This window comes from Crocodylus siamensis, chromosome 2, assembly GCF_052110815.1.
Source record: "Crocodylus siamensis isolate JL-2025a chromosome 2, ASM5211081v1, whole genome shotgun sequence".
Lineage (NCBI taxonomy): Eukaryota > Metazoa > Chordata > Crocodylia > Crocodylidae > Crocodylus > Crocodylus siamensis.
This window is the reverse complement of record NC_143396.1, coordinates 191,520,753-191,547,193: the sequence shown is the minus strand read 5'-3', so window position 1 is coordinate 191,547,193 and position 26,441 is coordinate 191,520,753. Positions and strand designations below refer to the sequence as shown.

Here is a 26,441-nt window from a genome sequence, read left to right as displayed (position 1 = left end):
ACTGATGTTTCCAAGAAATGATTTCTTCTCTTCATTCTGCCTTTCAAAAACAAGATGCATATCTTATTTATGTGGCTGTTACACGTTATATGCAAGAAAATATGGTAGTCTGATTTTTTTTTTCTGGTTATTCTAGACACCTTAAGTAGCATTTTTGCATTTGCCTGAAAGTCACCCTGAGCAGCTCAGTGCCTAGGCCCCTAGAATGTCCTAAGCTGCTCAGTGCTCACAGAGCAGGCCTAACACATCCTGGCAATAAGAGACATCACATGCAGTTATGGTCAATTTATTTTACAAGTGTAAAAAACAAAGTGGTACAGATAGTGCCCACCCTATAAAACTGCCCTTAGACATAGGCACCATCCAGCTCTGCTTACAAAGCAGAACTAAGCATGAGACTACAGGCTAGGCTGGGGTAGGTGGGCATTACCTACCCATCCCGCAGAAGCACAGAAAAGGATGTAGAATCACTGGGCCACAGACAGCATAAGAGAGAGCACAATCCTGTGACATAGTGGTTATGTCACTCTTAGATGAGATGATGTGAGTTTAAACCAGGGTGGGCAAAGGTCAGCCCATGGGCTGGATTTGGCCCATAACGGACTCCATTTCCCAGCAGCCCCTGCCCATGTCATGGTGGCTGGCTTCCATGGAAACCCCAGCAGCAACTGTGGTGGGGCCAGGGTTTCCATGGAAATTGGCCCTAGTGGTGCTGGCAGGGTATGTGGCTGGGCAGGGAGTCGCTCCAGGGCCAGGATTTTGCATCAGTAACCGTATAGTCTGGAGCCAGGGCAGAGCCGTGATCCGCTGCCCGCATACCCTGACCATGCTTAAATTGAAGAGGATTCACTCTTATTTATGTGAGAACAGATATAGGCATTTACCCTTGAGAGAGGATTCCAGGCTGGGGGTGCCAACTTGATGAAGTCATCTGACTTGGAGCTGCCAGCAGGTGCCAAAGCTCTAGAGCAGGAATTAGCAACATTTTTGGGCAGAGTGCCAAAAACACACGCAACCTTGACTTGTAAGATTTTTGGCATGCCAGGGGCAGATGGCAGGGGAGCCACAAGGGGCCTGATCTTTGTTGTAGCAGCACAGCCCTGGTCCCTTCCCTGCCATCTGCCCCCAAGGCACATGTGCCAAGCAAAATGCCTTCAAGTACCATGCTCTGGTGCCAGGGGTTGCCTACCCCTACTCTAGAGAGAATGATAATTTAAGTAGTGTCCCTCTCTGAAGCATTTTCTTTTGACCAGCTGTAGGCAGCTGCCTGCTCAGCATGTGGAATTTCTCGGATGGACTTTGTGAGGCCTACTTGTGCCAGTGCACTGCACAGGAAGCCTAAATACCAAGCTCTAGATTCCACTCCAGAGCCCAAGCAACTTCCAGTTAGGCACTGCAGCACTAAAGTCCTTTACTGAATCAAGCAATTTATCTTTTTTGGTATGAACGGCGTATAGTATTGCAACATGGATAAGGTGCTAGCAGCATACTATATTTTAATCCTTTCATTTGAATGGTAATGCTATGTCTTAAGGAAGACAATCAAGCAGAAGAATGTGAAATCACAGGATAAATATTATAGTAGCTACATCTTAAGTCAACCCCTTCCCTAAATAAAACGTTTCACATACGTAATTTTAGACTATTTTATCTCAAAATAGTAGACTTCTGTATAAATAAAAACACAATTTAACTTACCACCCATCTCATCCATTAATAAAAATATAAGCTAAAATACAACAAAACACATGTAAGAGGTCAGAAGTCATACCTGAATACAAGTCTTTAATTTCTACCACTAATAGCCAGAGTTCATTCTTGTTCAAGTCAATAGGTTCTCCTTTGTATGCATCCACAGCAAGTCGCTTGCATTTCCAAGTACCGTATTCACTTGCATACCACATGCACCTTCCCTCAAAATTGAGGGTGTATTTTAACAAGAAAATTGATTTTCACACCACATGGCTGCTGGCATGATGCTGGGCTCCCAGCCATGTGCAGCAGGGAAAGAGTCTGCTTTTGAGAGTCATTCCCTCTCCTGGCAGATTTGATACGCAAGTAAACCTTGGACCTTGTCATGGCCACTGCCAAATTAGCAACAGTTTTTGGCTGAGCAGTCAATTCAGCAGTGCCTGTGACAAGCTCTAGTTGTAGAGCTGTGAGGGGAGAGCGAGTGATACTGAAGAGTAGTTTCCTTCCCTGCTGCACGTGACCAATACTCAGCCATGACTGGAAAAATCTTTTTCTCTTCATTCTGCCTTCCTAAATCATGGGGTCATGTGGTATGTGAGAAAATAAGATAACGGAGACAGGACATACCTACTCTTTTTGGTAATAAAGCAAGCAAAACAAAAATTGTTCTCCACTTCCAAGGCATGTTTTCATAATGAAGCTACACCTTCAAAAGTTACTTTGTAGTACTATGATGTACAATATTTTTACACTGATTTTTCTATTTTCATTAGGAAACAGCATTTATCTTCTATGTTTCTTCTCATCTCTACCCCAAGTGCTAGGTAATAATAATATAATAAATGATTTGTAATCCTAAAAAGATGTGCAATAATTGATCTCTCTTCCCCTTCAGATCACTGTTTAATATTTTATATAAAGACTGGTGAGTGCCACATAATATTTTACAAAATGAATAGAAGTGCTCTTCTAATTTTTGTGCATCCTAAAATCTTCTAACAAACCAGGGACTGAAATTTAAGTGTTGTTAGCTGTGACTGTCACTGACACCCAGCATGACAAAATAAGTTGCATGTGTACTACCAGCATCTGTTGTCTTCATGCATCTTGCATTTACAGTAGAATATCACAGATGCAAGCAATATCAACAATATGTTAGGGTTTTAAAACTACATTGCACAGTACAGTTTAAAGGCAGTATGATTACAGAGTTCTGAGCTTGCATCTGATATCTAAAGCTTAATGGCTGTAGAAACCAACACTACATAACAGTGTAAAAGTGTAGAAGATTCTTTCAAATGCTGTTCGCTCCCTCTCTCATGGATACTTTACTACTTGGTGTTGTTCAAACAGTTCCATCTTGGCATCTCTCAGACACAGACAATTCAATATTAAGAAAGCAGTTGGTAATAAATCCAGTCAGGAGCAAAACTGGCTTTTTTCTTGACGCTGCGACTGTTGTGATAAAGCTGTAATTGCTTCTGATTTCATAGCATCATACAGGAAACTAAGCTCATTGCACAGTGTCTCATACCTGAAAGCCATTCGGATCTGTGCAACATTTGTCTTTCGAATGTCATTTCCTTCAGGCCCTTCTTTACAATAATCTATTCCCAAGAATTTTTGTTTCTCCTGTGAACAAAGTAAAGAGCCATTACTGAGGCTACAAGTAAAAGCATCTGTTAAGTGTATGGCACTGGGATAAATGAAAAGAGCAATCATGCCAGCTAATCAGGTGGTTGGTTAATAATTCTTAACTTCTTTCTAGGTATCTAACTTGCTATATCCATATTCTTAGTTGGTTCAACAAGAAAAGATTTTTCTTTCTACCCAAGTTTAACATTTCTCCTGAACTGCCTTTTACTTAAATTAGAATCTGCTAAAAAATGAATGTTGCTAGTTTTAACCAAAATCATCATGCTCATACACATGCTGCAAGAAACAAATAGCACATCTACTCTCACAGCCTGATCCAAAACGCACTGAAATCAATGGGAAAATTACCACTGACTTCAAGCTCAGGACCTTACTTTCTTCAGGATTATGAAACCTATGATTATGTATTTTATTCCCAATGTTGTATGCCATCTCGGAGGCTGACAATCTTGGTGCTAGAATGCAAAAACTTTCAAATGAGAAGTTAGAGAGGCTTAGATTCCTTGTACAAGTTGGAACTGAACTTCATGTCTGTAAGAAAATAGGTGATTGCACATTTACATTTAGACCATCTTAAGGACACTTAAAATGTGAGCATTGTCATGGTACAGATCATTAAGTTGTAACTGTCCTCTGAGCATCTCAAAGTTTTATGCTACTTCAGGTGAGGGTTAACTATGGGCTGTGATACCCAGCTTGTGTCGAGTAACTTCAGTCTGCTCCACAGATACAAGATGAGCAATCTGCAGTCCTCTAGCATTCTAGGATGCACTGTTTCCTCCCCTGTCCCCCAACCCCCTGACCCAAAGTAGTATACAGCCTATGTGTCCCGACTCCTAGCCACACACCTGCTTGCTAGCACTCATGCTAAGTCAGAAGTACAAGCCAGAAATTATATTAATCCTCAACATGAGACTGCTCGCAGCATGTTCTAACTTTTAACACCACTTTAGATTCCATAGTTTTAGTATGATTTAAGTCTAATATGTAATGTCAGTCTGAGATGGCTACTTAGAAAAGATGAAGAAGCTTCTCTAACATGGCTTGAAGCCGTGAGATCTTACGGCCAGTCTATCTGGACTGGGACACTGTCACCATAAAAGGGGATGCCTTTCCGCTTTAATCCATGAGTTATTGAGCTTGTTGGGTGAAATTCTAAGTCCAGTGTTACACAGAGGTCAGACTTGGAAGATCCGATGTCCCCTTCTGAGCTTAGTTTTTTGTACAGTAATCTTATCTTAGATCAGCTATAATTTTTTTTTCTTAGCAGTTGTCATATTTATAGTGTAGGCTACCAGACAAATATGGAGCTCTAATGAACATAGCACAGGTAGGCAGTGACAAAAGTCAAGCCTCAGGCAGCAGGCTTGTCTGTCAATCAGAAAACTCCATGATACTTGTAAAGCTGGTAGTTAATCCATCTTGCTCACTAATAGCTTGCTAATATAAGCCCTAAAACTGATTAGTTACGGTCAGTTTTAAGGCTACTATTAGAGGCAAAGTTCTCACTAACCAAGTAAAGAGGCTTAATGAAGCATGAACAACTCAGAGCTGGCTGTTCCTGCACAAATTGGCAAACACCCTGGGTTTAAGTAATGTCTTTAATATTGAAGTCATTACTTACATGATTTAAATGGCTGCCTGGTTTATCCACCGACATCATAAGTGTCGGTGGATTACATATTGATGTAATATTGCATTACATCAAAGGGTTTGAATTGCACTACAAATCCCCAAAGATGAAAACCTCCTAAAGTATAACTTTTGTCTCCCAGAAGCCTAATAAGAATGCAAAACTTTATTTCCTGAGATTAATCAGGAAAACAAAACTATTTGTACATAGACTATATGCTGAGCAAATAACACCGAAAGATACAACATCAAACATACCTTATCAGACAATCCACTTTGCAGTACACTGTTTCTTGCTATTTCACACAGGTCACAAGTGCTCAGTTTCCACACTTGAGCTGCTATGGCATATTCCTCCATAAGGGCTTCCTAGACAACCACATTTGTGCATTAACTTATGCAGTGCTCAGTAAAATTACGTTTGATATGGAATCACTTATGGTCAAGCAACTTGTTTTACACTCACTGAAAAAAAAATGTTTTATGACCTATTAGCACGTTTTTCAACTTAGAACTACGGATGACTGGAACATATTGACCAGAAACTGGAATTCTTCAAGATGTATTTGTACATACATTCTCATTTCTGGGTATGTCTCATGCCCCTGACCTCTGACCAGAGACTTTACCTTAGCAATACCTTGGCAGTACCTTGTGCCTCCATGCCCAGGGGACAAAGGCACATTTTCTCTTCCTCTCAGCCACAGAGTCCTATAGTATAGTGACTCTAAGGAAGAGAGGAAGAAGGGCATGAGTAAAATGTCCATGCAGATAAGACATCTCAGACATCAGTTACTGATAGGTACCTTCATTTTCTCCTTTTAGTAGTTGACCTCATATATAATTGTCACGTGTGGGCAAATCCAGAGCAGTACCCACATACCTGCAGGTGGGTCTCCAAATCCTCCTGGGTGAACAGTAATTGTATGACTCTCTGCCAACCTTGATATGTGTTATACCTAAAGGCTTCTGCAATGATATAATGCTTTGTGAAGGTGTGAATAGAGCTCCAGATGGCTGTCCTGCAAATGTTGCTTACACAGCGATACTGTAGAAGTAACTTGGACTCTGTTTGAATGTGTTCTTACCGCTGGCAGCAGACCCACCTTAGTGGTCTCAGCATAATTTTATACAGCCAAATACCCAGTTATGGAAATTTTCTGAACCATTTGTTTTTATGAAGCTAGTAGGCCAAACCTCTTAACATCTATCAGTGAAATAAATGATCTGGATGATAGGACTCTCTACAGGCTGTATCTTTGACACCCCTATCCTCATAATCTTTGTGGGGAAAACACTGACTCTGGTATTGGAATGGGCATATCCAGCAAGTGTCTGGGGAGTGAATTGTGTGCAGTTAGCTCTGAAGTACCCTGTGGGACATCAAAGGTACACAAGGCTACAGGCCTGAGGAGCAATGAGAACATCCTTAAAGTTTTCATCTTGTTTTACTTGACTGATAGGGTAAGCTCCTTAAAAGGCTTAAAAGCAGTCTTGTAGGAGATATGACTTCACTGATATTGATAATTTGCAAGCTCCAGTTAAGTTTATGGCCTGTGTGGGGACCACATTTGATTTTTCCAGTGGTTGATAACAAGCCCTAGAGACTAGAATAGGCTCAGTGCTCTCTAGAGGCAAAACTCCAGGGAATGGGTTAACTAAATGATGTCCCCATGAGCATGCATGTGCAGTCTGCAGTGTCTCAAATTTGAGGCGCCACAAACCGTATGCAGCATGTATACCTATATGCCTTGCTAATTTGCAGTGCAGCAGGTTTTTTGGATATCCAGAGATCCCAGTGTCAAAAAAACCAACAACAACCCCTCTCTAAAAAAAACCCAAAAACCAGCATAGGGCACATGGCAGCAGTGTATGCTGCCAGAAACCTGAGAGCACTCCTGAGAGCCACTCTAATTAAAATGCACATCTCGCCCTGGAATGTGTGTATAGGCACCCATAGTTTTTTAAATCTAAGTAAGAAGTCAGGTTCCCCAACAGGCCAACCCATGTTATCTTATCATTTTTAATCATTTGCTTGATATGCCCTACCTATACTGTTAGTCATATATATATATTGCAAGCAATTCATTATTAAACTTGCAATTTAATTTTATTTAAATTTGTTTTCTTGGGTGCTTAATTTTGGTGGAATGGGCTACTCAAACCTTCCTTCATTCCCAGAATCATTCTGAGGGTCAACGAGAGCAAGAAGTGCTTTACCCCCTCAGTGCAGGGATATCAGGAGGGGGCAGAGCTGGGGTGCACTCTAATTCCTGCTAAGGCAGAATGTTTCCAGTCAAAGCTCAGGGGATAAGAATTCATATGTGGACAGTTACTTGAAGGAGACAAATTATGACTTCCTTGAGACTACTTTGAAAAATTCAGACTATGGCTCACAGGCCCTCATACAGTATTTAGGTCTCTAACTTGTATGGGAGTAGGAACCTACATACTTTTCAGGATTTGGTCCTAAATATTTAATAAATACACCTGGCAGGACAATTTCTCACTTCTAATCTGGCTCTTTTGTGTGGTATAAAGAGGTGAAATATTAAGCCAGCACCAGGTTACTCTAAGATGCAACAAATTGTGTGGAGCAAATTCCTACACAAGCTGCCTTGCCCCCTTGTTAAGGATGCAGAGATGAGTGGGGCAATGAAGCAGACCACGGCTCTTCAAAGTGTTGACCTACAGAATACAAAAATTATATATCCACTTGTCTAGTATAGACTGACACATAGGTCAGTACAGTCCAGCCTTCAGAGTCTTCCAAAGACATTTTCTTCTTCCTAAATGTGTGGCTGCAAGATAGGACCCAGAGAGTTCTAATGAACAGATCTGAGTCATCTTGGCTGGAAATGGCCAGTGGTGTCCCGCAGAGGTCGGTGCTTGGCCCAGTGCTATTCAACATCTTCATAAGTGATTTGGATGTGGGGGTGAAGAGCTCACTGACCAAGTTTGCGGACAACACCAAGTTATGCAGAAGCATGGTCACACTTGAAGATAGGCTACAGATACAGGCAGACCTAGACAGGCTTGCAAGTTGGGCAGCTGGAACCAGATGAAATTCAACACTGAGAAATGTAAAGTGCTCCACCTGGGGACAAACAATCCCTGGCACACTTACAGGCTTGGCAATGCCAACCTGACCAAGACTATGAATGAAAGGGACCTGGGGGAAATAATAGACCACTGTATGAATATGAGCCAGCAGTGTGACACTGCAGCCAGCAGGGCTAACAATGCATCTCCAATCAATCAATCGATGCATTTCCAGCAAAACCAAGGAAGTGATTCTCCCACTCTAGTCGGCATTGGTGAGACTGCAGCTGGAATACTGTGTCCAGTTCTCGGCGCCACACTTTAACAAGGATGTGGTAAAGCTTGAGAGAGTCCAGAGAAGGGCAACCCATATGATCAGAGACTTGCACAACAAGCCATATGAGGAAAGGATGAGAGATCTGAGACTCTTCAGCCTGAAAAAAAGAAGGCTGAGAGGGGACTTGGTAGCAGCTTACCACTACGTCAGAGGCATACATTAAGGGCTCAGTGAACAACTGTTCACCAGGGCACTCTTGGGGAAAACTCGGAGTAATGGTCACAAACTCCTGGAAGACCATTTTCAGCTCAATGTTAGGAAAAACTTCTTCACAGCTAGGGTGTCCAGACTGTGGAATAAGCTCCCTCCAGAAGTGGTGCAATTGCCTACCCTGGAAATCTTCAAGAAGAGACTGGATGGTCACCTTGCTGGGGTCACCTGGCAGCAGTTGTCTTTCCTACTTGGTACAGGGAGCTGAACCCGATGGCCTTCCAAGGCCCCTTCCAGCCTTACAATCTATGAATCTATGTGCTTCATCCAGATTCATTGTTTTATCAAGGCTTTAGCAAAGAAACTTCCCAGCTACCTCCTCCTTGTCTTCTGTACTGTAGCAGCTAGTAGCTGGAGGAAGCAAGAGTTAAAGAAAAGCAATTGGACAATTAGACTTTCCTCCCAATGAAATCCAATGGAAATCATAAAATCTAGAAGTAAGATTAAATTAAAGACATGAGGCATCAGATACTATACCAGTAATTCTCTACCAGGGTGCCAGCGCTCTGGCTTGCTCTCTGCCTAGACAATCTCCTAGCCCCACTGCCTGGCCTCTCTGCAAAGAGGTAAGTACTGTACTGTATATAAATTTATAAATTAGTTTTTTAAATTGGTGTCACTCAATTCACAAGTTATAGAGTGGTGCCGCAATTCTAACAAGGAGGTCTTGTTTCCAAAGAAGCTGAGAACCACTGTACTATACAATGAGATAAAGAGGGTTTCAGGTCACCTTACACCCATGTGGCATTATTTGCTAAGCTAAATTCATAACAAGAGTTTTCTGCATTACTTACCTTTGTATAATGGAATTGCATAGGATCATCTGTAGAGAGAGAAACGTGAAGTCCTTTATGCAGAAACTCCCGAAGTGGACTTTTTGAATACTCTAGAAATAGGCTGTTGTTGCTAAGTGGAGACATGGCAATAGGGATTTGTGCAAGATAATAAAGATACTGGAGAACTGGAGTCTGTAGAAAAACAATATGGATATTCATTATTTAATGGCACTGTGACAGATAAATAAGGAAGGATTTTTTTAATCAGAGAAAAAGGATAGAGCCTCATTGAAAATTAGTCCAGAAGGATTATGACCAGAAAAACTGAACTGCCTTTTGTGGAGTTATTTTTTTTTTTTGTATCAAGGTTTCCTCTACACTTTCTAAATTATACCTTTAGAATTTTTGAAGCAGAAGGACAATATTCTCATTAACTCATAATTATGATTTGGCCTTAACATAGCCTAGAAAGGAGACAGCACTAGAGCAGTGGCTTTCAAACTGTGTTCTGTGGAACCCTGGGGTTCTGCAAAGAGACTGGAGGTAGCAGCGGAGCAGGTTAGGAGGCAGTATGCTACTATTGCCAGGGCAGGGTGCCTGGCTCCACATCAACCTTTAGGATTGGCGTAGTGCTTCCACAGCAGAAGTGGCATGAAAGGGTTCCATGTCTTTAGAAAGTTTGAAAAACACTGAGCTAGAGACAGCTTTGTTCTGCACTTTGCCTCTACCCCCGAAAACTTAAACTCAGGTACTTAACAGCTACAATGGAACATGCTGAGCATTGAAAGGCCATCACTAGGTGAGTCAGCTTTCAGAAGCAATAGAGAGAGGTCATAAATGTTGGCAAGCATGTAATGTATGCAGTCTCTAAGGACTCACTTCATAATCATTTTTGGCTAGTAAGCCCACTAACATAGACATAAGTCTGTACTAGCTCTATTAGCTTTCTAGTTTATTCCATTCTTGGTCTCACAAAAATACTGCTGATAGATTGAAGAGGGAAATAACATGGTGTTGTGGATATGTACAACCCTAGTACAATGTCTGGGTTTAATTTTAGGACAGTAAGTACCCACAGTTTCCAGTTATTTCTTTGGCATTCCTAAATAAATCACTGTTTCTAAGGAAAACTATTTGTACCAGAATTATTAGTAATTGATACAAATCTGCCACCCTGTGGCCAATTATTTTAACTCCAAATTTTCCAAACAATGTGTGAACCCTTAGCCCCACTGAAATCAAGGAGAGTTTTCCCCATTAACTTCTATGAAGCCAGGATTCCACCTTCTACATTTATCATGCATTAAGAGAATGAAAAAACGTTCATATTAATTGTGCTGTTCTTATTAATTGATATGCCTGCTTTGATTAGCTTCAATACCTTCTTCAAGAGTAGTCCATGAGAAATGTTGTCAGCTGTCAGAAAGGCTGATACCAAATGAGTGATTGACCCAGCTTCTCCACAATGAGGCCTAAACAAGAAGGTAGACATGCCTCTCTCCCTGTAGAAATTAAAAATATGGAAAATCATAATTTCACTTATTTCATATAAATATTCCATTGCCATAACAATGCACATCAATGGGAGAACAGACCCCCAAAGCTATTATTTTATGAAGCTAGTCACACAGGTGTGTGCTTATATTATAATTACTAGTGCCTTAACTTGACACCGCTGCTAAGATTCCAAAACTATAACAGGCCTCAGTTATCCTGCATAAACTGAAACAGCCTGCCAGTTCCTGAAGAAGCTCAATTAATAAATGTACTGACAGAAAGATTTGAAAGCATCTTCCATCTTCACTGACTTATATGTTATTCAAAAACATGAAACGGCTCTGCAACAAGCTGCCAGAATATTGATTCCAATATTTAACAGGTGTTTCTGCTGAATAAGGCTTAGAAGAGTTCAGATGAGTTCATGGATCATACCTATTCTATATCTATGGGTGTTTTTACATATATTCTGGGGGGGAGGAGGTTCTTTTAGAGTGGCTCCAAGAGATGCTGTAATTAAAGCACCTGGAGCGTCTCATGTATCAGCATCCCCACGCTTCAAAAAGGTGGGGGGTGGGGGAGCACTTTATCTAAAGCTCATCAAACAAGCTTCAATTAAGCACTCCCACCACCATTTTTAAGTGTGGGGACGCTGACACACAAGATGTGGAGGCTGACTGAAGCACACCAATTAGCATGTTCCAGCAGACACAGCTTATCAAGTCTGTTCCAACACACTGTATTGGAACAGCCTCCCAGCACATGTACAAGCACCCTAAGTGAGGTAATAAGTCAACTCTGTAGTATAAAGCTGTGGAGTGAAGGTAGTCTTGAGCTTGGAATTTGAAGCAGTCATGCTTAAGAAGAGCTTATGGTTAATTACTGAGTTAATAGAAACCAGAAAAGGGGTTATTGTATATGGATTTTGTTTCACAGTAGATTAGGAAATTTTCCATGGATTCTGTTTCAGATTTCATAGACATTAGGGCTGGAAGGGACCTCGGGAGATCATCGAGTCCAGCCCCCTGCCCAAAGGGCAGGAAGTCAGCTGGGGTCATAGGATCCCAGCAAGATAAGCATCCAATTTACTCTTGAAGGTGTTCAATGTAGGTGCTTGAACCACCTCCACTGGCAGACTGTTCCAGACCTTGGGGGCTCGGACAGTAAAGAAATTCTTCCTTATGTCCAGCCTGAAACGGTCTTGCAGGATTAGGTTAGGAAAGGTACCTACTCTCAATCTTTTCAAGTGTAATGGTCATAGATTGTACAGACAGTTCTCAGCTACTAAAAATATAGATATACGTCAAGATTACTGGCAAAGAACTCTCTCAAAATTGAGAGAAACTCTGCCTTCTCAAGAGAGAACTTCAAGGACAGAAAAAAGGGAAAGGAATCTGGGAGAAATAGTTTAATCATTTCTAATGTTCCACTGGAAAGGGACAACTGAACAGTAACAGAAAAATGGCTTGATACAAGTACAAGGAGTTTAAAAAATATGTTGCTATTACATTTCATTATTATATGACATGGTGGAGGAAAGACACATTTAGAATAGGGGAGAGAGAACATTGTTTTGAATGATAATTTGGAAATACCAATGACAAATTAAATTATGGGCCATGCTTGCAAACATATAGCACCGTTCTGTATGAGAATCCCAAAACACATAATAATAGGTAATGAAAACAATCCTCACATATTCTCATGAATTAAGGAAATAATATTACTGTAGCATTGATGCAAGAGTGACCTTGCAACAGGTCACACAGTAGGTCAACAGCAGAGTCAGGAATGGAATCTACGGGTGAATTCCTAAAGTCACTGAAGTCGAGGTAAAAAGTCCAAAGTCAAAAGGCTCAAATTTTACTGCAAACTGCTGGACTCTCCCTGTATTCCTTGCCTAGGCAGACTTTACTCATTTTATAAGATACTGAATTGGTCAGCAATCACACCAAGATAAATTAGCTGAAGGGTGCAGTCTCCTTTCATGGACAGTACTCAGTGTACCCTTCTGTTGCATGAAGGAGGCACTGAATCCTCTACTTCTCATGAGACGCTGCCACATTACAAAGCCAAATTCTGGTCTTTTTTTTCTTACTTGCATAACTCTGCAGTTAAGTATTTTAAAGGCTCACAATAGCCCCTCATAAAATAAGCCAAAAAAAGTTTAATTAAATTTAATAACAACAAATAATAAAAGCCCCTCACTTCCTTCCAATATTCTCCTTGCACAAAATAAAAAAACTAGGGTGGGGGAGATCCAAAGGCATAAACTGTAAGTCTTCTGAGCTACATACACTCTAGGTTGTTATGGAAAATCTTTAAAAGCAGCAGTGTCAAACTCATCCTGTCCATAGACCAGATGAGGGTCTCTGGGCCAGTCTACAGGCCAGATTAGGCCACACTGGATCCAGTGCACATGGCTGGTCCAGTGAGGCACTGTAAGCAGCATACTCCCTGCATGGGCCCCTTGTACTGTGGATAGCACATCTGCCCTGTTCTGGGGCTTGTGCTAAAAGTGACATGCAAGCTGGGCTCAGTGACATAGACAGTACCCACAGCCTACTGGGCTAGCACAGAGCACATGGAGCATGCTGCACCCTGCCAGCCTGGGGCACTGCATGTTGTGCCTGTGTGCTATGAACAGTGCTCCAATGCAGAGTCCAGAATTGACCCAAGACCCATACGCTGGTTCTTATGGCTCCATGAACCAGATCAGCCTGTGGACCATATATTTTACCCCCATCTTAAAGGAAGATGATTTAACCAAAGAAAGATAATTTTGACAAGAAGTTTTTAAATTAAACCTATACTGTTCTAAAATTCAAAAGATAACTCACTAGGGCTTGACTTGAAATAGCACTGAGCACACAGATGCAATGGAAATCATAGATGCTCAACCCCTCAGTTGTCCATGAATGCATATAAATATACATTTCTGAGCCTGTACATGTCTAGATCACTCCACCATATTTTAGCTGGGTGAGAAAAAGAAATCTAGATGCTAGGACTTGAGAGAATTATTGAAATTTAATTACACTCCCTGTTTTACTTGTGAAACAGAACTAGTTTACACCTATAAGAATAAGGCAGGTAATATTTTTCACATAACTATATCAAAAACCTGTGATTCGGACAACTATGTGGTGGACATTGCAGATAACAAACCAGGAAATCAGCCATGCCTCTTGGTGAAGTAACAAATATATCAGGAATGAATGCTTCAGCGATAACATGCTTTCTCTTGTTGGATGTGCCTTCTGAAAACCTGTGTTATGCTGTATTCAAAAACCCAGCATGTGATGAAATGCATTCCAATGAAAGCTGTTCCCACGCTACTAAATTCTACTTGAAAATTAGACAATTTGTACTTTAATAAGAATAGTTTACTCTTATAATTAGAACCTCCTGTATCTTTGATTATGAGCTGCTTTTACTGAGTCAACATTTCAATGTTTTCATTCTGACACAATGCATCAAGTAACTAACTGGCAGCTGCAAGTTACAATGGTGGATAAGTGTATAACATATAAGCAAACATACTTAGTTTAGAGCATCTTAAACTAAGGAAAACACCCTTCACAGAGGCAAGGGGAGCCACAGTTTCTAATATGCATAGCTGCAGATTAATGGATTTTGTTAAACAAATATTTGCTTCCATCAACAAAGTGAGTAAATGTGAGTGTTGGGCAAAATAGTCATATGTACCATATTTACCCAGATCCAATATGACTTTGAATTTATGATGGCCCCCCTCAATAATTAGATTTTATCATGGAAAATTATAAATTGGTACAGCATCTAATTATTGGAGGATTGTTTTAAATTTCTGCCCACAAAGCAGCAGGGGGAGGCAAGGGGCCAGACTCCTTGCCCCCTCACCTTCTGTGCCTGCCCCCTTCATGCCTATGTCTATTCCCCTATCCCTCACCCCCCACCCTGGTATCTGCCCCACCCCAGCACTGGTGACAGGAGGGAGAAACACTCATTTTGGATTCAAGTAAATATGGCATCTGCTGCTTGAGGGATCCCACACACAAGCTTGAATATTAAATGTAATTTCTTTATGTAATTTATGTATTTTCAGAATATAAGGGGTCACTCTAAACATTTTGAAATTAGCTTTCTAAATATTCTTGACATTAATATAAAACCTTAATATACTTTATATAAAATCTGGGCTTTAATATAAAATCTGGACATAGTTTTAGACTGCGGTCAAAATTGTTGGGTTTTATTCTCAGTCAAGCACAGAATTGGGCAGAAGGAAATTAGTATTGTATTGTACTTACTTTCTAAGGTTGTTAAGCAACATGATGTTGGCATACATGTAATACAAATAATAACTATATGGAGGATTTCTTTCACTGGTCCACGCATCTGGGCTAGGACTCTTGTCAGAGAACATATGGCCACTGTGTTTGGACTCATCATCAACACTGTCAAAGCCGGTTACCTGGCAAAAGAAGAGATTTGCAGGAACAATTATTCTGAATAAGGAAATGTTAAAATTGATCAACCCTTGTTTTAGGTGCTACTAATATTAAAAGTCCACTTTCTCCATAAGCAGTTGCTCTCCTCTGACAGCATTCTAGCCATTCCATTCTTCGAGAGTGTCAGTCTCTGACCATATTACAAAGATCCCTGCTTTCATGGCCAATGTCATAATGCTGCTGAATCAACAACCATAATTCTGTATAATGTTGCTCCTGGGTATTTTTCCAGCCAAAAGGGAAGCTTCCAGGAAGCACATCAAAGAACATGATATGACAGCTACACATAAAAAGGGATGAGCCATAAAATAAGCAGTCCACCAATAGACAGTTTTAGATTCTGCCATGTGCCAATTTTTCCATAAAAGCAACATTTACAGTCCAGGGAAATGGTTCAAAATATAAGAGGACGGCTTTTCATTTGGTTAGATAACTAAGTCCACATCAGACAAAGATTCAAGGACCTAAATTCAAAATTGCAATCCTCTGAGTCTCCAGTTCAGCTTCTGCCTAACCCTGGAGGCACCTAAAGGCAAAAGATACCTATGGTTTTGATGTTAAAGATGTTTAGGGGCCTAAAGATCTACATCTCAGTAGATTAGCTCAGGGTTCACAGGGTTGAGCAGCTTGGTACCTATGTCACAGCTAGACCCTGAAGGGGGATCCTGACAGGGATCCTCCACTTGCCTAATGTAGCAGCCATACTCAGAGCACAGCTCTAGACAAAATGCAGTGGCACCAGCTGCTCTGCTTGCAAACACAACCAGGATGAGCTGCCACCTCCCCACCCTTCTTTACCAATAGCTTAGTGCTTAGAGCATGCGGACTCACTCTACACTAAGTTTATTCCACCCTAGTCCAGCATGCCACTTCAGGGAGAACCCAAGCAAGTTGTAATGGGATAACTGGGATCTGATCCCCAAATCCAAAACTGTTCCTCCTGTTCTGCATGTGTGGAACCTGAAGCGGGGTTTGAAAGAGGAAAGAACTAGACTGTTCTAAGTGGCAGCAGATGACAGAAAAAGGAGCAAGAGTCTCAAGTTGCAGCAAGGGAATATCATGTTAGATATTAGGAAGAATTTTCTTACTAGGAGGGTAATAAAATACTGGAACAAATTACCCAGAGAGGTGGTAGAATTTCCATCCTTGGAGGCTTTTTAAGACCTGGCTAGACAAAGCCTTGTCTGGGATGATCTAGTTGGAAACGGTCCTGCCTTGAGCAGGGGGTTGGACTAGATGACCTCCTGAGGTCCCTTCCAACCCTAATTTCCTATGATTCCATGAAACACCAAAAAAGCCTAACAAGTAATAAATACTACAGAACAAGGGTGTGTTGGTTTTTACGCAAACTGAATGAACTTCAAGACAGACCTGAGGTGGCATATCCAGGTCTATTGCTAAAAGGAACCTGGTAAGAACCAATAAAGATACTTGAACCTCTTGAATGTTAAAAAAAGATAATTAAGCCTCTGAGTGTTAATTAGATCCAAAGGTTTTGACCAAATCCTACAGGCATTCTGTAGACCTTAACTTCAACTGAACTTAACCAAATGTTATCCCTATATTGTGGGAGAACAGTGAAAATGATATGGGAAAAAGGTAATTTAAGCATCACTGTATCCATTATAGTAGATAAAAATGCTCCCAGCAATCCCCCAAACCATTAAAGCATAATCTACTAGGGGTGCGCTGACAGAGATTTTTGGGGCCGATACCAATAGCCAACATTTAAGGAGGCGTATTGGCTGATACGGATCTGAATTCCAATGCAGCTGCCTCCAGCTGGTAAGTCCAGTGTAGTGGAAGGGAAAGGGGAGGAGGCAGATCAACACCCTCCCCTCCCGCCCCTCTGCAGTGAGGGAGGGAGGGGGCAGGAGCCTTTTTGGCATTTATTAATGTAGCAGGACACTAAGGTGCCTGCTACAAGGAGAGCCAGGATAACCACCCAGGTGCAGGTTGCTAGGGTAACCAGAAGGAACTAATGACCCACACCTGCCTGGTCAGCTGACCAGAAGGGGCAGGGCCTGGCTCCCATATAAAACACAGGCCAGAGGCCAGGAAGCAACTTCCTGCTGGCAGCCGAGGGAAAAGGAGCTCTGTCAGAGCAAGCAGAGGGGAGAGGCCTGACTGCACAAGCAGCTCCTGATTGCTGTTATGGGATTGAGAATTCCCTGGTAGGGACTGAATAATGTTTTAGCTGGGTGGCTTAGATTTTATGTTATAGCCCAGGGGCTTGTGTTTTGTATTTGCTGTTTGAAACCAAAGGTTAGAGTGAGGCTATCAAGGGTTGGAGGAGGCCTCATAGGGGACCCATGGTAGCATATAGACCCCATCCCCAGAGAGGGGGCAGCGAGAAGCCCCAGAGAGGGACAGAGCGAGGCAAGGCGCAACGTGTGACCAAACAACATCTGGTACATCAGCGAGACTGGCTGGAGCCATGCATAGCCTATAAGGCTAGGGTGTGAGGAAGCACCCATTAGAGAAGCGAGGCCACTGTACAGGAGGAAAACCGTGTCCAGGGAGACAAAGAGGCAGCCTCCCTATAATATATATAGCATCAAACACGTGGCAGGAGAGAACCGAGGGTGCTTTAGAGACTTACTGGGCACAGTAGGGAGGCACTAGGATAGAGCACAGCAACCCCTAGGATGCCTATCCTGTTACAAATCAGCCAAATTATCATCCATCGGGCCAATATCCGATATGGACAGTTTTCTTCATATCAGTACTGATATAATATTGGACCAATGTATTGGTGCACCTCTACAATCCACAAACTGTACAGTATCATCCTTAGCAGACATTTGAAATGGACATGGTTGTATTAGTCTCTCTGGACAGATCAGAAAAACGGGTTTTATATGTTAATTGAAATCCTTTGATCTACTATGCCTCTAGATGGTGCTCATTTAACATGACAGTGTAGCTCTGTAATAACTAGTGCACTGGATTCAACTCCCAAGCTATCATCCAGAACAGCAGTGTCAAACTCACCTGGCCTTGTCGGCCAGATGAAGGACCAGTCCACAGGCCAGAAGACTAACACAGGGTTAGCCCTGTAGGCCAGGTCAGGCTCAGAGCCCCCCCCACCTGCCAGATCCAGCACCCACTTGGGCCAGTCTGGGACTGTGCCACATTTACCTCACATCAAATGAAGTGGGTGTCGCATGTAACTCGCATCCCAGACTGGCTGAACCAGTTGCTGTATGCAGTGTTCATCCCAAACTGGCCAAAGGAGGTGTTACAGGCACTGGATCTGGCATGTGGCAGGGTCCCGGACTGGTCCCACATGGGTGTTTATATGCAGCGTGGGTCCTAGAGTGGGTGCAAAGCCAATCCAGTGAGCGCCATGTGAAGCATATGCGTCAACTCGAGACCCAGGGCCAGCACTGGGGACCAGATGATGTGGCTCTGGTGGGCAAATCTGGCCCACAGGCCATATCTTTGACACCCCTAATCTAAAACGTATGTTTATATCTCTGTAGGACTCCTCAAGATAATATTACAAAACAAATTTCTGAAGGCTACATGAACTATTACAGAGGATTAATGTAAGTTCCTAGATCCTACATGGAGGGGCCAACTAGAAGAGGGGTGTGTCCTCATATGGCTTTGTAACTCTGAATCATGTATTCATCACATATTGAAGCACATCAAGATGTACTACTTCAGATCCTCAAAAGTAGATAAATGCCTAAATTCCCTTATAATTAATAGGTGTTGGGGATCTATGAGGCTCCAAGCAGAAACTATAGAATGTCATAAATTTTTCAAGCTGGCATTACAGGAAACTTACAAATATAAGTGTGATGCATAATACGAACACGGAATATTAACCTGATTGTTAAAACAGTTATAACAAAAACCACCTTAAAAATAAATAATCCTATAATAAAAATGATTCACATTTTTGCTCAACCAATATAGCTGTGTAAGTTTACATAAATCATTTAAAATTGGAGTTAAAATTCTGTGTATATTTGTTAGAGCTGAACTACTGATAAGAATGCTTCTTTCCCAATATGACAACAACTAATTAAGAACCCACTGTGAGCGGGGCGGGGGGAAACACTGTTAGAGGTCTTCTAATGTTTATGAAGATTTCAAAGAAAACTTTTCTCCCTTTCTTTATTTGGCAGTGGATCAGTACAAGATGCTTTTCTGGCCCAAACCAGCATAACTACTTGCCCTATACACAGAGTCACTACTCATTTCAATAGGAAAGACAGATGCACATCTCTTTTTACTAGGGTATATAATGTGTTAAAAAACATCCTAACAGACATTTCTATGGGCGGGTGTTTAACTAAGTCTACAGCCTTTACCTCTTTGCTGATATTAACTAAAATTCTAATGGTGGAGAACGGGCATATCTGAGGTAAAGAGAAACAATCCCATACTACAGACTTACATATTTGAGGAAGAGGTGCAGCTCTTTGTGGTCTTTGGGATTGATAGTTGCCTCAAACAGAGGTAAGAAAATGTTTTCTAACATCTTCCCAAAAGTAGGCAGCAGATTCTTTGACCTAAATATATCACTGAAAGAAACAAATACATCACTGTAACTACTTTTCATTTAGCTGGCCAATTTATTTCTTCCTGACATTATTAGGTTTGAGTTTTGTTTGTTTGAAAATCTGAAAGCTCTATTACATGGTTTACAAAATTAAGCTTAGACTTTCTTTTTGTTCTGTATTTGCAATACTAATTCTCATGTATAAGTCCTGAGAACAGCAATCAATTTCCTTAAAGCAATCAAGACATTCAAACTGGCAAGCAATTGGGAATGATTCATTTCTCCAAGATTACAGGTAAGCTAAATGAAAGCTTTATTTTTCAGTTCATACAACTGCAGGTCCTCTTTTGAAAGGCCCAGTTTGTATGACTGAATGAAATAATTGTGCCCCATTTGAAAATGCTACATGGGAACTAAGAGAGAAGCTTTCCCGTAATGAGCAGTGTGTCTCAATATTCTGTACTGTCATAGGAATTCTTCTCAAACTTATTTTCCAGCTTCAAAATTCAAAACATGCAAGTTCAGCTACTATTTATTCTGACAAATATCTGTGACTAAATAGTATTAGTTACAGTATACAGTGTTTAATATCACAATCTAGGTCCCTAAGGACAGTTGGCAATTGCATGAAAACTCATATTGATTTAATTTTGCAATTTACAGTTGTTTTGGTTGAAATTGTCATTCACTAATCAGGCAGAAAACCCAGACAGTAGAAGTTTGCAAAGTGTTCTCTCCTCCTTATGCAGCATTTCTGTAATGAGAAACTAACATTATTTCATCACTCAAAGGAATGAAAAGTGGCATTTTTACCTGTTTTTGATAAATGGCATTTCAAACATTTTGCCGATGGTTTGTCATTTGTGTTAGCTGCCCATGAACATTTTGGAAGAAGTCATTAGTTTTGAATGGTTTAATGAACACATTTTATTCCCAAAATGTTACTAAGGAAGCTGAAGTAATAATGCAGCCACAGAATTAGCCATAAAAAATTTCCCAGAGCCTATTTCTATATAAAATTACATAAAGTAGCTTAAAGGGAGAGCGAAAAGGAAAATGGGTCGCTTAGCAAGATTTCATTTTGTTACTAATTTCTTACCAATAGACCCAGTTACTTACTAGATTCTGGGAATCTGAATTATCCAGCGCATGTGAGGCGAATAAACCTTGTGTTTAATGAACCACTTCGCTAAGTTCTGCCATTCAACTGGAGACCGTCCATAAATGGATAACCGAGGTTCCGTGTACTGATATTTACTGTCTTCTAGTTCACGGGCTACTTCCTATTAAAAAATAAATCATTAAACATGTTTACTTTGGCAAGGACACAACAGATTGTACAATTTCTGTCCATCTTTTTTTCCTCTCTCAGACTTTATAATGTGGCACAGCAGAACTGTGCATGCCTACTAGTAAACTAAAGGAACTTGATAGTCATTGTTAGTTGATAAAACATCATACTTAGCATGCTAGAAGAATACTTTTTAATGGCTTTCATAACATGGATTTATACCACTTGGATTTACAAGGTTCGATTCTTCTTTGTCCTGAACCTTGTAATTGTTTGTGCCAATATAAAGTACATGCAACTGCTACTAAATCAAAATAGATAATTTTAGTTTCTCTTGTATACTGTTGAAAATGACTATACAATATACAGAACAATGAAGAATCAGGACCAGAATCATTAGTAACAATTTTCTCTAACAAAAAAACTATGTTATTAGTTGGTTGCACCCTTGCCTTTACCAGAGGGGGTCCCAGAGCCTACCAGCCTTGCAGGTTCACTGCCCAAGCTGGCAGAGTGGGTCCTTGTCTGTCCCCACTCCACCCCGTCCGAAGCAAGAGCAGGGGCTGCTGCTATTTCTCCAACCTCCATCAAAGCACAGCCCAAGCCATCATTGCTGACTCGGCTGGAGAGCGGGGGAGGAGTCCCACACAGGTCATGGGGGAAACCGTGTGCAGGATACTGGGGAAGCCCAGGAGTTCTGGTACCACTATGGGCTTTCCTCAGTTTGAAGGTCTCTATTCACCTGTAGGAGACTGGGAGACAGCCACACCAGAAGTACCTGGCCCTGACCAACTGGAGCACTGTAGAAGTAGCTATAAGAATGCAACAAGTCAGAGGGCGAGGTCCCCTGGACGAGAAGCTGAAGACCAAGTACCGGAAATTGATAAGGGGCAGCAATTCTGCCCCGATTTTTGTTTGTTTATTTAAAATAGACTCTTGGGGATGCCAAGTGGAAAGACCAGGATTTATTCCTTAGGAAAGCCCTCTGATCTGAGCCAGAAGACTGGGTGCCTTTTGAAGCACTCACAGCCAGGGCCAGGGCCCAGTGACTGATTTAAAGACTCAGGGGTCACACTGAGTCTTTAAATTCACTCCATGAATCTGAAACAGTCCAAGCTACATAAAAGCATGCACAGGAAAAAGCTGTAACAAGACACAGCAGATGGGGCCTCGCTCAGAAGAACCCTCTATCTGATAAACTGGTAAGGCGGCCTGAAATGTTTGAGAAAACACTGAATCGCTTCACATACTGCAAACATATATTTACATGTTTTAACAGAACACTGTGCCTCAACAGGTGGGGAAGGACAAATATTATTTACCTTGACCATACGAGCAAAGTATTCACCACCAATGTAGTTCTCAGTTTTCAGATACAAGTCCCTTAGCTCACTGGCACCAACTGGATTGTATTTGGAATTAAATTTATCAAATCGGTGAAATGTTTGTCGACCCTGCAGAAAGAGACCCTCTTCAACATGGTAACTACTAAGCAGTGCTAAGAATTACCCAGTACAATAAACTTATAAATCAAATTACTTTCTAATTATGCTTTATTCCTAGGAAAGAATAACACCTTTAGAACAAGCAAATATTTTAGAAAATACTAATAAACATAATTTAAAAACTCATTTAAAGGACAGTTCATTCAACGAAGACCATACAAAAAATTCCCGTTCCTCACCCCAAATGATTACAATTAACAGAATGCTACTTTCTCCATTTTACTTACGGCATGGACATCTAACGAATCTACTGTGAGGTCATAAGGATCCATTTGAAGGCTTTCAAACACCTGCTTTAATGTCATTTTCTTGCCTTTTTTCTCTGCAACAATCCTGTTTGATTCTGTTTGGTAAGTATGCTTAATAAACCTCAGCAAATGTTTCTGATTCATGCAGGCAGCAGCATGGATATGAGTATCCACCTGAAATCAAAACCAGATCATTCTTCCTTAGTATGTTCTTTTTTTAAACATAGGACTTCTACTATAGAGAAAATTACAGAAGCTCTACAAAAAAATACTATTTTTCAGGAGTCAGAGGGCTTGGTGTTAAAGTCTTCCCAAAGGTCTCTGACTCTTCAAGTACTTGAGGATTTCTCCGACAGGGGGAAAGTGTTACATTAAATTAAAACTAAATGGATGTCATTCTGAGAGAACAGTTAAATTTTAAAAAGTATTTTTCTACAGGTTAGATGGGTGTAAGTGCCACTTATAGGAAACTAAAGAGAAGTAATAAGAAGGAACACTTGAGATATCATCCTGCCCTTAAAATGGAGAGCCTGAATTACAGTAGCTGTGTGTCTGTAGAAATAGTCAGGGCAGGGCAGAATGGGATCCTTCCCGTCAGGCTGCACAGCTGTTTCAGAGCCCCTCCTTGCAGCTGCAGGTTTACAGCTGTCATCACTACAGCAGTGCACAATAGCTGATGGATCACTGTAGTTGAATTTACTTTCCTTTGTCCTCTCTCTTTTCTTTCTTGCATCATAGAATCATAGAAAATTATGGTTGGAAAGCACCTCAGAAGGTTGGTCATCTAATCCAACCCCCTTGGCTGGGTCTTAAAAACCTCCAAGGATGGAGATTCCACCACCTTGCTGGGTAACCTGTTCTAGTGCTTTACTACCCTCCTAGTGAGAAAATTCTTCCTAATATCTAACCTAAACTTCCCTTGCTGCAACTTGAGACTGTTGTTCCTTGTTCTGTCATCTGCCACCACTAAGAACAGCAGCCCAGCTCCATCCTCTTTCGAATCCCTCTTCGGGTAGTTGAAGGCTTCTGTCAAAACCCCTGAAAGTCTTCTCTTCACTACACTAAATAAGCCCAGTTCCCACAGCCTCTGCTCACAAGTCATGTGCCCCAGCCCCCAAACCATTTTTGTTGCCCTCTGCTGAACTCTCTCCAATCTGTCCATAGCTTTCTGCAGTGGGGGGCTCAAAACTGAACACAGTATTCCAGATGTGGCCTCACCAGTGGTGTATAGAGGGATAATCACTTCCCTTGAACTGCTGTTAACACACCTACCAATGCAGCCCAGTATGCCATTAGTCTTCTTTGCAACAAGGACATAGTCCTGGCTCATATTCAGCTTATTGTCCACTGCAGCCTCCAGGTCCTCTTCTGCAGAGCTGCTGCCCTGCTAGTCAGCCTCCAGCCTGTACTGGTGCATGGGATTCTTCTGTCCTAAGTGCAAGACTTTGCACTTGTCCTTGTTAAACCTCATGAGATTCCTTTTGGCCCAATCCTCCAATTTGTCTAGGTCACTCTGAATCCTAGCCATACTTTCCACTATGTCTACTATTCCCCCCAGCTTGGTGTCACCTGCTAACTTGCTAAGGGTGCACTCTATGCCATCTTCCAGGTCGCTGATGAAAACATCAAACAAAACTAATTCCCAGGACTGACCCTTGGGGCACGCCACTTGATACTGGCTACCAACTAGACATCAAGCCATTGATTACTATCCTCTGAGCCCACTGCTCCAGCCAGTTTTCTATCCACCTTACAGTCCATTCACCCAGCCTGTACTTCCTTAGCTTGCCTGTGAGAATTCTGTGGGAGACCGTATATAAAGCCTTGCTAAAATAAAGGCATACCACATCCACTCGTCTCCCCATGTCCACAAAGCCAGTCATGTCACCATAGAAGCCAATCAGGTTGGTCAGACATGACTTGCCCTTGGTAAATCCATGCTGACTGTTCCTAATCATCTTCTCCTCCTCCAAGTGCTTAGAAATGGATTCCTTGAGGATCTGCTCTGTGGCTTTTTCCCAGGGACTGAGATGAGGCTGACTGATCTGTAGTTCCCTGGATCCCTTTTTTCCCTTTCTTAAATAACATCATCCCAAACTCTCCTACAAGTTGCACTTAAAAGGGATTTTCTTCCAACTCCTACTATGTAGAACTACATAGGTCCACTGTTGCCAAGGTCCTTCTGTGCAATCCTCCTGTGAAGGATTTGAAACTTAGTTGCTATTGTTCAGAAAACAATTTAGTCTAATAACGACCATTTTGTAGTTTATCTACCCAGATGTATATTATCCCATTCATGAATTCACCAATACCTTTGGCTACAGATTTGCAGTGAACAGCATAGTTCAGGATTATCTCTACCTTTGAAAGGACTTGGACTACTCTGCTGTTTGGTATCACGTGTCCATAGTTTTGATAGGCCTTATAGATACAAAACAGCTGAGGTTATAAGAACCAGAACATGTGAACTTCAGCTCTTATTCAGAACTATTTGCTGTTTTCCAAGTTTCATCCTAATTAAGTGATCTAGGTAAAGCAAAAAAGCTCAGAGCTTCTTTAATATCTCCTCATGCACTAAAACTGAGACACAGAACCCACTACAAGGGAGGGAGCTTGCTTCAGTGACTGCCCCGTCCTGGTTGATGCCATCACTCCAACTTTGTGTCAGTCAGAATGTCTTTGTTTCTATAAGTAAAAACTGATGCACTCAATGGGCATGTCCCCATGAACACACATGTGAAGGGGCACGTGTTTCCCATGGAACAAATAGCAGCAGCACATATTTGTGCTGCTCTTTGCATCCAGATATGCCCCTGCATGCATGCTCCAGCACGCAGCAAAGGGACCCAGGTCGGGTAAGGGAGGCTGGGGTCAGCAGCTATGCTGGCCCCAGCAGCACCAAGCCAGCCACACGGAGCCTGGCCAGCAGCGTGTCTCTGGCTGGCCAGGCTCCAGTTATGCTGCTGCCATGTGCACCATGCTGTTTTTAAAGCTTTTTTTTTTTTTTTTTGACATCAAGATAACCGCCGTATTGCAAATTAGCAGCACAGTGCATGTGCATTGCGTATAGTTTGTGGTGCCTCAAACAGCTTTGAGGTTCTACAAACCACACGTGCATGCTCATGGGGATGTACCCAAGGGGCACATCTAGATGAATAAGAACATGTGTTTTGTCATGCCTCAAAGGCTCTTGAGGCACTGTAAAATGCATGCAATGCATCTAATCTGGTACTGAAAAAAAAAATGGGGTGATGCGTATGGTGGCAGTGTGTGCCACCCAAAACTGGAGTCTGGCCAGCCAGAGCCACACTCCAGCTGCTGGCCAGGCTCCACACACCTGGATTGCCACCGCTGCAGTGCAGGGAGGCTCCTAGGCTCCCAGGTAAGGCTAATGAGGCCAGTCCAGGTGCCCAGCCTCCCCCTACCCCACGTGGGGTAATTTGCTGCATGCCAGGACATGAGTGCAGGGGTGTTCCCTGGGGACAAGTAGCAGCAGCACAACTATGTGCCACTGCTATTTGTCCCTGGGGTAATGCACATGTGCAC

The 26,441-nt window shown here is 41.8% G+C and overlaps 1 protein-coding gene across 2 annotated transcripts in view; it reads right to left on the bottom strand.

Annotated features, from left to right (window-relative positions):
- Positions 1-1,479: 1,479 nt before the first annotated feature.
- AMPD3 (adenosine monophosphate deaminase 3) overlaps positions 1,480-26,441 on the bottom strand; it is a 50,472-nt gene continuing 25,510 nt past the window's right edge. For both annotated transcript variants that reach the window (XM_090032689.1, XM_090032688.1), the window contains exons 7-15: positions 22,875-23,069; positions 22,465-22,596; positions 20,971-21,134; positions 19,747-19,873; positions 15,135-15,298; positions 10,727-10,847; positions 9,364-9,537; positions 5,239-5,349; positions 1,480-3,324 (exon numbers count right to left, since the gene is read on the bottom strand). In XM_090032689.1, the coding sequence (XP_089888815.1) occupies positions 3,112-3,324; positions 5,239-5,349; positions 9,364-9,537; positions 10,727-10,847; positions 15,135-15,298; positions 19,747-19,873; positions 20,971-21,134; positions 22,465-22,596; positions 22,875-23,069 (1,401 nt within the window). In that variant the 3' untranslated portion in view covers positions 1,480-3,111. The remainder of the gene's footprint in view (positions 3,325-5,238; positions 5,350-9,363; positions 9,538-10,726; positions 10,848-15,134; positions 15,299-19,746; positions 19,874-20,970; positions 21,135-22,464; positions 22,597-22,874; positions 23,070-26,441) is intronic.